We start from the raw sequence: 16,430 nt of genomic DNA on the forward strand, positions 1-16,430 counted from the left end.
CATGACAGGTGAGGTCCATAAATCACAGTGGATTAATTGAAAGGGAATAACACAAATAGTTTGAGACCTAGTGAAAGGTAGACGAACGTGCTTGCCCAGTTGGCATGCATGACAAACCATAGTAGCATTATTACATGGAATAGAAAAATCCCTAGATAGATGTGACGTAGCGTCACGGCCTGGATGCCCTAAGCGGCGATGCCACAGCTCGGTGGAGGTGGTGGAGGCAACAAGACCAAGTGGTGATCGAGAGCTGGCGCTGGTGGAGAACTCGTAGAGTGGACCGGGGCTACTGCAGCGTATGATCTCGCGCCGTGTTTGAAGATCCTTGATGGAAAAACCAAAAGGGTCATACTCCACAGAACAAGAATTATCAATAGTGAATTGACGAGTAGAAAGAAGGTTTTTAATGATGTCAGGAACAACTAGGACATTGTCTAGCTGAAACATGCGGTGTGGTGTAGAGAAAGTAGTGTGACCGGTGGTAGAAATTGGTAAAGAAACACCATTGCCAAAGGTGACATGAGAGGAAGGAGAGGGTTGACTAGGAGAGGAGAGTATACCGGGGTCTCCGACCATGTGAGAGGTTGCCCCAGAGTCCATTACCCATGAAGACGTGGCGCCGGTGTTGGACGAACCGACGGCGTTGTTCAGAGCTACGACGAGAGCAGAACAGTCCCAAGCGGGGGCGACGTTGTTGGAGAAGCCGGAGCCAGGTGGCATGTACTGAGTCGCAGGGGGCGGCGGCTTGGAGCCGAACGCCTGGCCGTGGAGCGGCGCGAGCTGCGTCGTGTAGGCCTGCTGGCCCGGAGGGACCCAAGTGGCCTGACGAGGCGGCGGTCCGGTGGGACGGAGCCCAAGCAAGCCTGGTCCGCCGGGAGGGAGGCTCGGGCCACCAGCTGGGCGCCAGTTGGGCTGGATCTGCTGTGCCTGACAGGTGTAGGGGTTGAAGCAGACCCATGGCCCAGGTCAGTGGCGGAGCTGGTACCCAGCGACCCGGGGCAGCTGCCCAGGCTCCTAGCCCAGCAGCACTTGATAGTGACTAATAAACCACGTCCTAATTAGCATAGTTTGGCTTTATTTGCCTGGGCAAAAAGTTCCTAGGTGGCTGAGCCTTGCACAACGTAGAGGCCTAGGCCCATTTAATTAATACATTTATGGAGTACGTTGTAGGCCTAGCCCAATGCTCGTGGCTCTACGCCTGCACGTCTGCGCGTAAAGGCTTAGTAAAATCGCTAGGGGCTAGCGAAACCCTTGACGCCTTCTCGCCTCCTGCTCCTCCCGCCGCGATCGACCGCGACGGTTCAATTCGTTCAACAGCAGCGGCAGATCACCGGGCAATCCACGGAAGGACGGCAATCCACGGCGCCTCCTCCTAGCAGATTGTGGCTTGTCTTCCAAATTCTAATTAGGAGAGGAATTGAGGTGAGTTTAGGGCTTAGTCTTGTGCAGCTGCACGCACAAGAATGAGTAATTTGGGGATTCTAATTTCGGCATGTAATTTGCAGCGACATGTGTAATTAAAGAATCTATCACCCCGAGCAGGTTGATTGAAGGAATATCGATCTCCACTTGGCACAGGTATTGTCACTTTTGTTGTCGACACATCTAACCTGACCATTGTTAGTTAGTTCATTCAATCATTCCAAATCATCCAACTTTAATCTTATGTTATTAATTTCAGATATGAGGAGGTTTTTGGTTCCTAGAGTAAGCATTGACAATGCAAGTGCTGTGCAGCCGGAATCAGAACAAGACCCTCCTATTCATGTTGCTAACAATAGTGAGTTTAATCCGGACGAAATTCAATCTGATCCCGCACTGAGAAAATAAATTGCTGAATATGCACCACAAATTCAGGACCAAGTTAGGAGGGCATACATATTAAAGGGTCGAACCAAACCAGAATTAGAATTTCGCCGAACAGATTCAAGAGCATTTTCTAAGTCATGGTATGAAAAGTATAACTGGATAGAATATAGCGAGTCCGAGGATGCAGCTTTTTGTTTCTATTGTTTCTTGTTCAAGCAACCTGGAAGGGCTGGACACTTTGGGTTTGAAGTCTTCACCAAAACAGGTTTTAGGGACTGGAAACATGCATATAGAGCCTTACCTGAGCATGTAGGTGGTCTGAATAGTGGTCACAACAATTGTGTTCGGCATTATGATGATTTCAAAAATCAAAGACAAAGTGTGTCAACCAAGTTCGCTCGTGAAACTGTGGAATCTCACAGATTATATAAGATTCGCTTGACTTCTTCTCTAGAGTGTGTAAGGTATCTCATAGCACAAGGTTTGTCATTCCGTGGCCATGATGAATCTACTACTTCATTGAACAAGGAAAATTTTCTAGAGATGATAGATTGGTTAAAGGATAGCAATGAAGAAGTAAGAGATGCTTTTGATCGTGGTGGAGAAAACTGCAAGATGACTTCTGGTGAAATACAAAAGGACCTTGCAAGGTGTTGTGCAGAAGAAGTCACCGAAGTGATTATGGGGGAGCTTGGTGATAAAATGTTCTCTGTTCTTATTGATGAGTCACGCGATATATCGGTGAAAAAACAAATGGCAGTAATGTTGAGGTTAGTAACTATCTTTTATTTTTTTTGGGTTCTTTATTTACTTCAATTCTCCGTTCATCCATGATTTATCTATTCATTCTAATTTTTTGTAGGTATGTGAATGAAGGGAAGGTTGTGCAACGATTTCTATGTCTGCACCACATCAAAGATACTACATCCGAGTCACTGAAGTTAGCTCTTGTAAAGCTTCTTGATCATTACAAATTATCAATTTCAAGGCTACGAGGGCAAGGATATGACGGTGCTTCAAACATGAGAGGTGAATTTAACGGTTTGCAAAGAAAAATTCTCGACGAAAACCCTCATTCTTTCTACGTCCATTGCTTTGCCCATAGATTACAGTTGGTTGTGGTTGCTGTTGCTAGTTCTTCTTGCTCATATATTCATGATTTTTTTGAGTACATATCATTGATTGTGACCACAACAACTTCATCTTGCAAGAAGATGGAAGTGTTGGTGGAAGAATCTCACAATGATATTTTGGAAAGGCTTGAGAGGGGTGAGATATCTACAGGAAGAGGCTTGAATCAACAGACTAGTCTTGCTAGACCTGGGGATACTAGATGGGGTTCACATCATAAAACGTTGCTTCGCTTGGACCAAATGTGGGCCTCTGTAACAAAAGTTCTTAGCACGGTTGACGCAAATGGGCGTAATCCGAGCCATGCTGCGGGTTGCATAGAAAAAATGGAGTGCTTCAAATTTGCTCTCGTTTTGAAGTTTATGCTAAAGTTGTTTAGTATAACAAATGAGCTCTCACAACTTTTGCAAAGAAGGGATACAAATATTGTGCTTGCCTTGGAATTAATTCATGATGTTAAACTCCGGTTGGCTACCATGAGAGATAGTGGTTGGGAGAGTATTTTTGATGAGGTCAGACAATTCTGCAATTCCAAAGGTATTCCAGTGCCAAGTATGGATGATGAAATACCAGTTCGAGGTCGCTCGAGGCTAGAGGGAAGGACTATCACTAATCTTCATTATTACAGGGCTGAGATTTTCTATGTCGTTATTGACAAAATATGTGTTGAGATGAATCATCGCTTCAGTGACTCAAACAAAGAGGTAATTGCATGTTTCTCGTGTCTTGATCCCAAGAATTCTTTCTCCAAGTTTGATGTACAGAAGCTTTCTCGGCTAGCTGAAATATATAGTGCCGATTTCTCAAATAGTGATCGTACAATGTTGAGGGACCAACTTGAGACTTTTGTTCTTCATTTGAGAAATCATGCTGCATTTTCTATTTGCAAAGATGTTGAAAGTTTAGCTACAAAAATGGTTGAAACAGAGAAACATTTGGTCTTTCCATTGGTTTACAAGCTCATTGAGTTAGCTTTGCTACTGCCGGTGTCCACGGCATCTGTTGAGAGAGCTTTCTCGGCAATGAAAATTATCAAGTCTAAACTGCGCAGCACGATCAATGATGATTGGTTTAATCACTTGATGATATGCTACAATGAACGTGAAATATGTAAATCACTCGACGATGAAGTTATCACTCAAAGGTTTCAGGCCATGAAAGCTCGAAAAGGGATTTTACCGAGGCATCATTAGTTGGTATGTTTCTTTTCCCATGTGAACACGTTTTTACAACTAAACTATAGACTACTAATTCTTACATTTTCCAATTGCAGGGTCTCTTTTTGGGTGCTTGATCGGACATTTGGATATCAAGTATTTTTTCACGAGTACTATCATTTATTGAGATATTAGTTGTCGTATTTAATTTTAGTTTTTATTAAAATTATGTGTATGAACAATACAATATCGATTGTTTGACTTTGAAACTATTCCGAATTTATCAGTCTCCAGTTTAATGCCTTATAGTTGTATAATTTGTATCCAATTATTCGGTTGCACTTAGCCGGTTCTTTTAGACAGTTTGCAGTCCGCCCCGGCTCCTAATTTTTCCTGGCTCCGCCACTGGCCCAGGTGAGGCGGGCGAGTTGCCAGCAGGTGCACTGCCTCCCCCACCGTTCTTCTTCTTCTTCTGCCAGCGCCCGTTGCCGCCTCCACTGCTACCTCCATGGCCAGAAGTGGAGCCAGAGGTGTGGCCGTAGAGGGCGATATGGGAAGACGATGATGGCGGGAGGTGTTGGGCGAGCTAGTTCTCGCGAAGGAGAAGGAGAGAGCGGGTCTGCAGGAACGTCGGAGCCGGAACCTGCATGGTTACCAGCGTCGTAATGTTGGAGAAGCGAGGATTCAACCCACGGAGGCAGTTAAGGACCAAGGTCTGATCCGACACGGGCTGGCCAACGTCAGCAAGCGCATTGGAGAGGGACTTGAGCTTGTGGCAGTACGCGGAGACGGTGAGGTCGCCTTGGACGAGGGCACGGAACTCCGCCTCGAGGTAGACGGCCCGAGTGAGCTAATTATCAAGAAAGAGGTTGCGGGTGAGCGCATAGGCCTCATACGCGGTCTGATCTTGAGCCATGATGATGTCGAGGATGTCATCGCTGATGGAGCCATAGAGCCATGAGCGGACGACATAGTCCAGGCGTGACCACTCGGCGGTGCGGTCGGCGGCGGGAGTGTCGACGGAGACGTGGTTGGTGAGCTCGTACTTGCCAAGAAGAACGCTGATTAGCATGCGCCACTTGGAGAAGTTTGACTTCTGGAGGTCGAGGACGACGGGAACGTGTGTTTTCACGCTGGCGACATTAACGGCGAGGGAGGCCGGTGATGCGGCCGGAACCACAAGGTGGAGAGGGCGCTAGATGTCATGGCAGAGGAAGAGCTGGCTGGTGAGGTCATGGCGGCGGAGGAAGCTTGGTCTAGATCGAAAACTCTGATACCATATAAACGAGAAAGAGATTTTGAGGGAAGGCGCCACTCAATGGGGTGATCAGCTCATGTATATATATATGCCAAATTACAACGCCTTGGAAGCCAAGGAAAATCCTCATCGTATCAATCTACAACCCAATAATAGGAAAGATATAGAGGTAGGATATGCATTAGAATATACAGAGAATATACGTTAACACTCATGATGCGCAGATGTAGATGCTATATTTTTAAAATTTCAATTCTTTTGTAAATTCATATGAAAATTTCTTCTGTAAGTCTAGCTATCTTTGGTTTATTCATAGCATATATCTTCTATGGATCCGCTTATTCTTTTTTTCAGAATTTGGATTTAATAAACTCTTTTTACAAAGGAAATCCTAAAAAAAAATTTAGATCAAGTAAAAAAATATTATTCTGATATATAAAATATTAATTCCAATGGCTTTTGCTATAGTAACCTTCCCAACCACGATTTTTTATTCCACTCCGTTCAGTTATTTCTATACGAAATAACAAATTCATTCTAATAATACTAAAAAAAATAGTGGGTTCCATCGTTTCTATGGTTCCCTTTTAAACGGTGAGGCCCTCTCTATACACCGGAGCCCTTTCTTTCATCAAAAGGTATCAGAAAAATACATGAAAAAGAAAGGAGGTAGAAAAATTACCTATGGTTGAGTTGGTTAGGTGGACAGTGGTATCCCCAACCCACCAGGGTTCAAATCCTGGTGCTCGCATTATTTCTGGATTTATTTCAGGATTTCCGGCGATGCGCTTTCAATGGGAGGAGATGTTCCCGTCGATGACGAGGCCCCTACGGTGACTTCGTAAATCTCAAGATGATATGCCGGCTCAGTCTCTCGGAGGTGCTCATAGGGGTAGGGTGTGCGTGTGTGCGTTCATAGGGATGAGTGTATGCGCGTGTATATGAGCGCTTGTGTCTGTACTGATGCTCAAAAAAAATTTCAAATCACCTATGCATGCCAATGTGATTCTTATCCTTTTCATTAAACAGTGTGTTCCCATCAATCCATCCATGCACCGAATCGATTTTTTTTACTCTGTTCAGGCTGCAATTCCGAATGAGTAGCATATGTATGCACTGAACTACTTGCATAAGACAGTGAAATACCTCTTACTCGCGTGAGTGGAATTTTGGAATAGAGAAAGAACATACAACAGAGATTGCGTAATTAATTGATTACATAAATCGAGATCACGTAAAACAAGTTTGATAGGTCCGTTGCATCGCATGGGCATTTTTGCTATATGTACTAACAGGTTCTATTTATTTCCTTTGATCGGTCAACACTCCTATGTCCTATACTCCTATGTAGGTAAGAAGGAAAGAAAACCTAATGGTACAACCGGCAAAACAGTCAACGACGAGCTTCATCGCCGCGTACGCATCATAGTACCTGGCCATCATCGGCTAGGGCATCGAGGACTTAACGCTGGTGAAGAAGGCGTGGGTATCGGTAGAGCTCCAAGAAGCTGCCCTTCGTCCTGCCCGCCATCTTCACCATCGGTCCCCGGGTAACCACCCTGGAACTCGGCGACGCTACCAAGGTGACACGGTCCGGGTTGGTTCGGTCCCTCATCGAGCCACCATTTGGACCGGCCAACCACCACCGACGTCAACGTGCTGGGGCAGCAGCGAGGTAGGCTGCGTGTGTGGGTGCTGTGGCGAGGTGGTGGACATGCGGGAGCGCCACCGATGAGGTTGGTGATGTGCCGCGGCAAGTGCACGACTGTTAGCCATGAACCTTCCGTAGCAATTTTTTTCATGAGCCCATGTTTTTTTGTGTTCGGGCCTTGCCATAATTAGCGGATTAACCATGAAAAAAACATGACGTTCAGTTTGTTGTCAAATGGTGCCGTGATTTTCGGATCAAGCCATGTTTCTCTTGTACTTCCTATTTCCTGTTCGACTGAATAGAAGTGCAGAAAGTGAACACACCAACACGTCTGAAAGCAGTCATATTCAGTTATAGAGGTATACATTTATACAAGATATACACAGGAAGGTGCGGCCAGTAACTCAACTAACTCCTGAGCTGACCTTGCTAATCCTTTACTCGCGATAAAGACGCATACGATAAGGAAAGGTTGTTACGGAGAGAGCAATGGGAGAGAGAGAATCACGTGGCAGTAGGTGGACCTGAACATTTGCTTCAACAAAGAAAACGGCAGCGTAGGATCATGGTGCGTGATTATAGGCGGAGGCTATTAAATCTCACGCGGAAATCACGGCTGAGCAATTCTCGCACGATCCGAAGTTCACACCCAATCGACCGTTTTCTCCAGTTGATGGCCTACATGTGTGCTGTGCTAAAACGGTCGCTGCCATGGCAGCGAAACCCACAGCTAGAACGCTGCCGGCGCCAAGTTGAGAACTCGAGATCGTCAGTGGTGCGTGCATGACAGCGGCGACGAGAGGCTATGGTGCATGGGGAGGAGAGAAAAGAAGGAGAGGGGAAGCTTGGGGACATGGTAGTTTACCCGGGGGCTACCGGTCGGCACGCTGAGAACGAATGGCGGCGACAGTGACATTGTTTCTCAGTCCTCTTGGTCGGACCGGTTGAAGACTAGACTGGATTGGAACGACAATTTTCCAGGACGATTTTAGCAGACCAGATCATCCATTTTCTCTAACAAGCCAGGACCGAGCGTGTCAAACACCGATTGAGCCACGAGCGGTACGTCCAGCCCTGCCCACCGTCGAAGCGAAGCTCCTACTCCACGTGAAGTTGATCGCGCTGTTGCACTCGTAAGGTAGGAGCCACGGGCACGACATGGTGAAGGGCTAAAGGGCTGATCGAGGGTGAGACCCGGATGCTGGTGGCGCAGCTAACCATGGACGAGATCTTCACCTGCACCAAAAAGTTCAAGCAGGAGGTGTTCAACAGCGTGCAGAAGGAGCTGGACCAATTCGGCCTCTTCATCTACAATGCCACCGTGAAGCAGCTGGTGGACGTTCCGGGGCATGAGTACTTCTCCTACCTCGGCGAGAAAACACAACAGGAGGCAGCGAGTAGGGCCAAGGTGGATGTTTGTGGAGCGGGATGGCCTCACGTGCCAGAACGCCGCCAAGGTGGACGCCGAGAACAAGGTGCTCTCTGCGCGGCAGCAGGGCGAGGCGCTCAAGGAGAAGGCCAAGGTCAAGGCGGAGGTGCGGGTGTTTGAGAACATTAGGAAGGCCGACAACGCTGCCTCAATGATCGACCTCGCCATGAAGGGGAAGGCTAGGACTGGCAGGCCAAGGTCGCCGAGGTTGAGGCCGCCAAGGCTGTCGCCATCCGCGATGCCGAGCTGCAGATTGAGGTTAAGACGAAGAACGTACTCTGCCAAACTGACAAGCTCAAGGTCGAGCAACTCAGCAAGTCCACAGTACACTACGACACACATGTTGGTTATGCAATAAGCATGTATAAAAATATAGTACTAGGGACAAGACAAATTCATACTTATTGACCTCATCATTTTATATTTTGTAGGTTCAAGAATTGAACATGCTCTTCTACAGCTGGCAGAAGGCGGTGGATACGGCATTGTATAAGGAGATGAAGGCGACGGTGATGTGAAGCAGTCGAGCAGAAACACATGCATGTCTCGATATGGGAGGAAAGGGAGGGAGATAAGGTGAGGGTTAGCGGTGCAACATGCCACACGAGGAAAGGGGTGAAGAGATGACCTTGAGGAGGGAAGTGAGCTCGGTCCATGGCATGGGTCATAGTAGAGGAAGGTTGATCCATGGTTTGGCCAAAGGGGTGATGAGCGAGGGAGAAGTAGAAGGCCCCCTCTCATATCTTGGTGCGCGAGCAAGTCTGTCGAGGTGGAAGAAGCATGTCATTTCATGACGGCGTTGGTGACCTTGGCGTGATGTCGTTCACCGGTTTGTCGGCGGATCAGGCAACTGTTTGGTCTCTCGATCCCCCCCTTCACTAACTTTGGTGAGAAGAGGGGAGGGATGAAAGGGTGGAGGGGTGGGAGATGAGGTCGCCGATTCTGTTGGTTGTGGGGGCGAGGGCGGAGAGAGGAGAGTGAGCGACGCCGGTGAAGTCTATAGATCTAGAGAGGGAGGGGAACAAGAGAGTGAGTGGTGCGCAGAGGGAATGGATAGAGTGTGGTCGTGCGGGAGAGGACAACAAGTCGTATAGGAGGGGTATAATGGGAATATCATAAAAATAAAGCTTTATTTATACCTGTACACTATATATATTTAGAATAACATAAAATATTTTCTCAATAAATTACTTAAAAATATCCAAGAAATTACGGATGATCGGCTATCATTATATAAAGGGGAAATACCACATACCCTAAATAGTAGATATTCGTGAGAAAAACCATCAACATATGATTTAGAGGTGAGCCTAAAATTATTAAAATTGGGATGCCACTCAATCTATCATTTCTAGCATTTGTCCAATGAACATATATTTTCCATACCACCATCATAAATTTTTTATTTTAATCTTTGTTTATATTAGAATACCTTTGTAGGTCATAAAAACTGATGGATTTGATTGTGCTTCGGAGATGTCGACTGACAAAGACCCTGATGTAACGATGATGGAGGGGGCTAAGAATTCAATGAGTTTTACACAACCAAAAGAGGTGCATGCAAATAATTGTTCTTCTTTGTATGTATGTTGCACATGATATAATACTCAAAAGGTATATTTCTATATATATTTAATTTTGTAGAATATGAGAGAGATGGAGATGGATTATGTCGGGGTTCAAAAAGAAACCCATTCAGAGGGTTTTTGGGGCGACGTCATTGAAAAGGGACAAACATTCACCATGTTTTATACAACAAAAAGATGTGCAAGCGATGATATCCCACAACAATGACGCACTCAAAATAAAGCAAACCGGCTGGAATTACGATAAATGTTTATGGCAACATTTATTTCCAACTGGTATTTCGATGAGTAAGTTCAATGATGTTAACATAACTCAAGGAAAATATTTCAAAAGCCCGTAGCAACGCACAGACATTCTACTAGTAAGTATAGAAGTATAGATTGAGATCTGGCACTCGCCTCTTTTTTATTTTGAGAAATTTTTAGGCTCTTATTGTCCATTCCACAAGCTCTTATCCGATAAAGCCCAAGTGACGCGTGAAGAGTAAAAAGTCCGGCCCAATAGGCCCCAGGGGTACGCGGAAGCCGCACTATCCTCCTCTTGTACGCCGCCCCAAATCATCCCGCCTCCTCCCTTCAAACTTCAAAACCCGAAAGGTGGTCGCCGCCTCCGCCTCCGCCGCCTCACCCGGATCCCGCCGGCGCTGGGGAGAGCTTTCCTCTTCGGCACAGATCTGAACGCGAACCGCTAGGGTTCCCGCCGCTGCATTCTCCCCTCTTATACCCTAGAGCCTGTCCGTCCTTCCCGAGCGCAGGGCCCCTCCCGCGCCTCGCTGCTCCACATCTCGCTCTTGCCGAAGCACTCCAGCGACGGCGGCCTGCCTCCTCCAGGACCGGTTGTCGACACATCCTATCTCGCCGCCGGATCGACGGCAATCCAGTCTTTCTTGCTCGCTCCTCTCGGGCCTCGGCAGATCGACGCGGGCGGCGACCCTCTCGCCCGTCCCTCCCGAGCCCGGCGAGTTCTTTGTCCTCACATTCCCCTAGATGCTCTCCTTCCTTGCACACCATGGCCACCGAATGAGGGCTTTCTTGTTTTAACAACTGGTGGTGCCCCCATTCTTTTGCAAGAACTCATGAATCTGATGGTATAGGTAATCTGATTTGTTTAGTCTGATTACAATATTTCCAAGAATCCTGTACTTGGGTTCAAAGGGTGGGTGGTCTGCAAAATCTGGGTTTCTTTTTTAGAGTTCTGGTCGTACCCCCGTTCTTTAGAGCACAATCTTTCTCATCTTAATTAACCTACTGCAATGTTGCTAGAATAAACTATACAACCCACTGCATTTCCCCCCCACTCATTTGTAGATGCCCCGTCAACACGATTTGGAGATTTTGTTGCCTAAATATACAACCGATCTGTCAAAATATAGATGCAGGATGTGGCATTACATTTTCTTCTACGTGGTCCATGTTTTGTGCAAGACTTGCCGTAGTGAAAATGCCAGGGCTTATTACAGAATGAAATACCTTTTCCGCAAAAGAAAAAGAACATCATCAGTGTTCGTATTTTGATACTCCCTCTGTAAAGAAATATAAGATCGTTTAGATCACTAATATAGTGATCAAAATGATCTTATATTTCTCTACAGAGGGAGTATAATGCAAACTGTGCATCTTGCGAAGTGGGTTTCATGGCTATGGGTTTTCATTTCTTCTCATTTTTCTTTCATAGATACAATACCAGAAAGTAATTGTTGAAATTATGCGTATGAATAATAACTAATCGGTTGCTTCTATGATTTTTATGATCTGAGGAATTTACTGTTTCTCTTGCTGATGCGCTCCTCTCAGTAGACTGGATAAACTTGTAGTACTTTCACTTGCTTATTTAGCAACATTGCATGATGCTTCATGCACACCGTAGTCTTATTCCCCTTTCAGTTCTGCAATGCTACTTCTTGCTATCTTGTTTGCTGAGTGCATGAATCCATAATGCCATTTTCATTTTAACCCAGTCAGGCTTAAATGGCTTCAAGAAAGGATATTCCTGTCCTTATTGCTTGCCAAGGTCCCAGTGGCCGTGTCACACGAGCTCAAGTTGCTAATAATAGTAGAAGATGTGGAGTGGCTCACCCTGCACTGGTACCTGTGAGAACTGAACAAAAACCGACAGCGAAAGGGAAGATGAAACGGGGAGCTTTGGATGAGAATACTTGTGTAAGTGCTGTAGCTAAAGCTCCGCACCCTAAAAGGAGAGCAGTGCTCAAGGACGTGACAAACATAAGCTGTGCAAACTCATACAGAAATTGCACTGCTGTGACTAAGCTACAGGTACCAAGATGTTCCACATATTATTACAGTATCCTAGTTTGATTTGTTGACCATTACTTTTTCCCAAACATATATCCAACTAAATGAAAAGCCATTTCCTTTGTTCCAGTCGAGGCCCACCCAAAAGGGAGGACGAAATCCGAGCAAAAACAAGCAGCGTTCAAAGGTCCCTAAGCCACCTCTTCCTGCTGTTAGTGGAACTACATTTGTGAATGATTGTCACAATGTTGAAAAAGCTCAGAAGGAAGAGCTTTCACCACCAAAGGAGGAGCCCACTGCTTTGCTTGAAAACAAAGGGTCGTTGTTGCAGAATACTGAACGGAACAGGGAGAGTGGTTTTCATGAGGCATTCTTTCAGGGAAGAATCACAAGAGATAAATTTGAAACTGCTAACTCAAACACTGGTTAGTTAAGTCGCGTCTTTTCTCTACCGTTTAGCATCTGGACCTAAAGATAGGTTTGAACATAGAAGTCCAAAAGACTGCTCGGAGATTCTCTTCACTTGTAATTTTACACTTCGTTTCTGGTTGTCTGGTCATATTCTGAGTCTATTCTTGAATCTTGACGGTCTTCCTTTTTTGCGAACAAAATCTTGATGGTCCTTCTGTGGCCACAGAAATTATAAATAACAAAGCATAGTGTAAATGTTTTGTGCACTACTCATTTCTGAGAAATTTGTAGATACTCATGTATTCTGTTTAGTGGGGTACTAGCATCTAAAGAATCTGTATCTTTTTTCCAGGGGACTATGCTGGTTTAAACATTATAGATATTGACAAAGATAATGGCAATCCACAAATGTGTGTTTCCTATGCTGCAGAGATATACACAAACCTAATGGCTGCAGAGGTATGTTGATGTTTTTTGGTAAAAGGGGCGAGTTTCTACTGTTTAGACGGACTTCTAAATTTCTCATATTTTTCATGCCTTATTAAGCTGGGAAGAATTTCATTTTTGGACACTTGTGTTTCATCTCTGTGCTATGGTGTTAGTATGCTATTTTTGTGAAAGCATTTGAGCGTCCATCTTATATGCTCATGTTACGCCCCAGCTTATAAGAAGGCCTAAATCAAATTACATGGAGACTTTGCAAAGGGATATTACAAAAGGCATGCGAGGAATCCTCATTGATTGGCTTGTTGAGGTTTGTATGGATTGCTTCTGATTAAATTTATACATAATAGTTTAACTACATGTTTTTACGATTGAGCATTCATCATTGCCATTTCACTGTGCAACTTCGCATACAAACTTATGTATATAACTTGCAATTATGAAGTAACCAGTTGCATGTGGATGTGTGTTTTTATGGAAGGTAGGAACTCTGCCCATTCATTTCACAGAGAGGAATAGACTTCTAGGTTTCCACACCTGTCCAAGCTCAACTCAATAGCTTACATAAACATTCTTTTTCATTCTTGTCTGCCTGGTTTCTTTGTTTCCCATCCAAATCTCATAACTATTGGATGCCAGCGCTGGAGGATTTTATATGAGAAGTTTGAATCAGTGGTGATGATCCACTCATGCATTCTTCTTGCACCACATAACTTACCCAATTCCAAATTGAGCCGAACATGACATGATTAAACTCGTGCTGTGGTGGTAACATGTGCGGTATGCACATATAGAAAACATATAAGTCGCGACCCTGTGAATACTGTAGAGGTCAGAATAAGGTATCCGGTGGTCTTCAGCACCAGAAACATATGTTATGCATTTCCCACATGCATACGGGAAACCTGTATTTTCTTTTGTCCCAAATCAAGATCCTTGTTCCAGTTTAATCTTTAATGTCCATAACTTCTCAGTTTATGAAGCTCTATCTTTGCAGGTTTCTGAAGAGTATAAACTTGTGCCAGACACGCTGTACCTAACTGTATACCTTATCGATCAATTTCTTTCTTGGAAATATATTGAAAGACAGAAATTGCAACTTCTTGGAATAACTAGCATGTTGATTGCCTCGTAAGTTTGTATTTGCTTGATTTTAATATTTATTAATATAAAAAACAATGAAATTGATATGAAGATTTGTTTTGTGCCAAATGCATCAATTGTGTTTATTGTTTGATTCTTTCTGCTGCCATGGGCTCCAGTGATATCTTTCAGTAGAATCATTTAAAAGTCTACTTCCATCTGCAGAAAATATGAAGAGATCTGTGCACCACGTGTTGAAGAATTTTGTTTCATAACTGATAATACATATACAAAAGACCAGGTACTTGTTTCATGTGAAGTTTGAACAATTGTTAATTACACATATGCGATGTGTCATTGTTGATCTGCCATAACTGATGTCATCCTGATTCAATAGGTGCTGAAAATGGAGTGCCAAGTGCTTAATGGTCTGGGATATAATCTTTCTGTTCCCACAACTAAAACATTTCTCAGGTTAATGTCTCAGGATGACTAAACATATCATACTCCCTCCATTCCAAAATATAGTGCGCCCGCGCTTCCCGAGGTTCAACTTTGACCGTAAATTTAACCAACAAGACCAACTGCGGCGGAAGAAAAAATTATATAATTGAAAACTTCTTTCGAATACGAATTCACTGATATAATTTTTGCTCCCGCCGCAATCGGTCTTGGTAGTTAAATTTACGGTCAAAGTTGAAGCACGTAGATAGAGGAAGCACTACATTGTGGAATGGAGGGAGTATCATATTTCTATTCCAATACGAAGTTTCTGTTCATCACTAACAAGCCTTTCCTTGAAATTTTATCAGGAGATTCCTTAGAGCAGCGCAGGCTTCTCACAAAGTAAGACTGGCATCCAACCATATTAGCACAGTTTTAATTCATTTTATATGTATGGCGCTGATCACTAACTTCTCAAACTACATTCCCAGGCTCCTTCTGTAACTCTGGGTTATCTGGCGAATTATCTCGCGGAGTTGACTTTGACCGATTACAATTTCCTGAGGTTTCTCCCTTCAGTGGTGGCAGCCTCGGCAGTCTTTCTTGCCAGATGGACACTTGACCAATCAGATCTCCCATGGGTTCGTAAGAAAACTCTGGATACAGACCTCTATTCACCATGTGAACAAGTATTTTTTGTCTCTAATATATTGTATTTCTTGTGCAGAACTGTACTCTGGAGCATTACACCTCATACAAAAGTTCTGATATTCAAATATGTGTATGCGCTCTATGGGAACTTCAGGGCAACACCAGCCAATGCCCCCTTAATGCCATACGTGAAAAGTATCAGCACAAAAAGGTATGCAATCAACATTTGCTGCTTGAGTTTCGCATGAATCTTTTTGTGTAAGCTTATACAGTTTTAGAATTACCTGACAACTTAGTTGTATTTCTCGTTGCAGTTTGAATGTGTAGCCAACATGTTGTCGCCGGAGCTGGCTCAGTTGCTCTTTAGTAGACAAGCTAACGACACCAATCCCCTGCTGATCAATGACTCTTAGCAGCATCAATCTCCTGACGACCGTGTGGCCGACAACTCGATTTTAGGAAGATCCTGTAGCTTCCTTCCCCCTCTGATCTAGGTGTGTTGTGTTCTCTGCCGAGCTGTTGTTTGTCCGACCTTTCTCGAGCCATGCAGTAGTAAGTGATGACTCGCATAAATATTGCTGGAACGTGATTAAGTTGGTGTGTAGGCTGCTGATGCCTTGGGTTGATAATTGTATGATGATCCTATCTGTATAATATCTGCGGGCTGCTTAATTTAACATAGATTTGCGTTGAATTGACTGTTTTCCAGAGTGTAGTGTAGTGTAATGCTCTTAAGATTATAAGAGCACTTGAATCCAGGATGATGTAACCTGCTAAAGACACATATTACTTGGTTTGTGAATGTAGCCTATGTTACGCTGAACAGGAGAGTTTTCTTTTCTTTGTTAAACTAGGCAAGTGAAGAGCCAGTAGGTAGCTTTATGCAATACTCCCTCCATCGCAAAATAAGTGTCTCAACTTTAGTATAACTTTGTACTAAAGTTAGTACAAACTTGAGACACTTATTTTGGGATGGAGGAAGTATGATTTAATAACTATGAAACTCTCCTGTGGCTCCTGTTGGGGGACTTTAATGAGATTCAATTTTTACACGAGAAGAAAAGTGGCAATCCAAGATCGCAACAGTACATGCATGCTTTTCAGAATGCTATAGATGATT

At 44.3% G+C, this 16,430-nt stretch overlaps 1 protein-coding gene across 3 annotated transcripts; it reads left to right on the forward strand.

Moving 5' to 3' along the window:
• Window positions 1-10,579: 10,579 nt before the first annotated feature.
• On the forward strand, window positions 10,580-16,008 carry LOC119307995 (cyclin-A2-1-like). 3 transcript variants are annotated; one of them, XM_037584110.1, is made up of 12 exons: window positions 10,580-11,118; window positions 11,983-12,298; window positions 12,408-12,702; window positions 13,041-13,147; window positions 13,350-13,442; window positions 14,130-14,263; window positions 14,441-14,516; window positions 14,613-14,689; window positions 15,028-15,061; window positions 15,151-15,300; window positions 15,387-15,521; window positions 15,625-16,008. In XM_037584110.1, the coding sequence occupies exons 2-12, from the start codon at window positions 11,993-11,995 to the stop codon at window positions 15,721-15,723; spliced, it is 1,506 nt and encodes a 501-aa protein (XP_037440007.1). In that variant the 5' UTR covers window positions 10,580-11,118; window positions 11,983-11,992; the 3' UTR covers window positions 15,724-16,008. The 3 variants fall into 3 exon arrangements, with proteins under 3 accessions (XP_037440007.1, XP_037440006.1, XP_037440009.1); XM_037584109.1 differs by having other exon boundaries at window positions 11,987-12,298; XM_037584112.1 differs by having other exon boundaries at window positions 10,580-11,112; window positions 11,987-12,298.
• Window positions 16,009-16,430: the final 422 nt, after the last annotated feature.

The sequence above is a fragment of the Triticum dicoccoides genome, chromosome 5B (genome assembly GCF_002162155.2).
Source record: "Triticum dicoccoides isolate Atlit2015 ecotype Zavitan chromosome 5B, WEW_v2.0, whole genome shotgun sequence".
Taxonomy (NCBI): Eukaryota; Viridiplantae; Streptophyta; class Magnoliopsida; order Poales; family Poaceae; genus Triticum; species Triticum dicoccoides.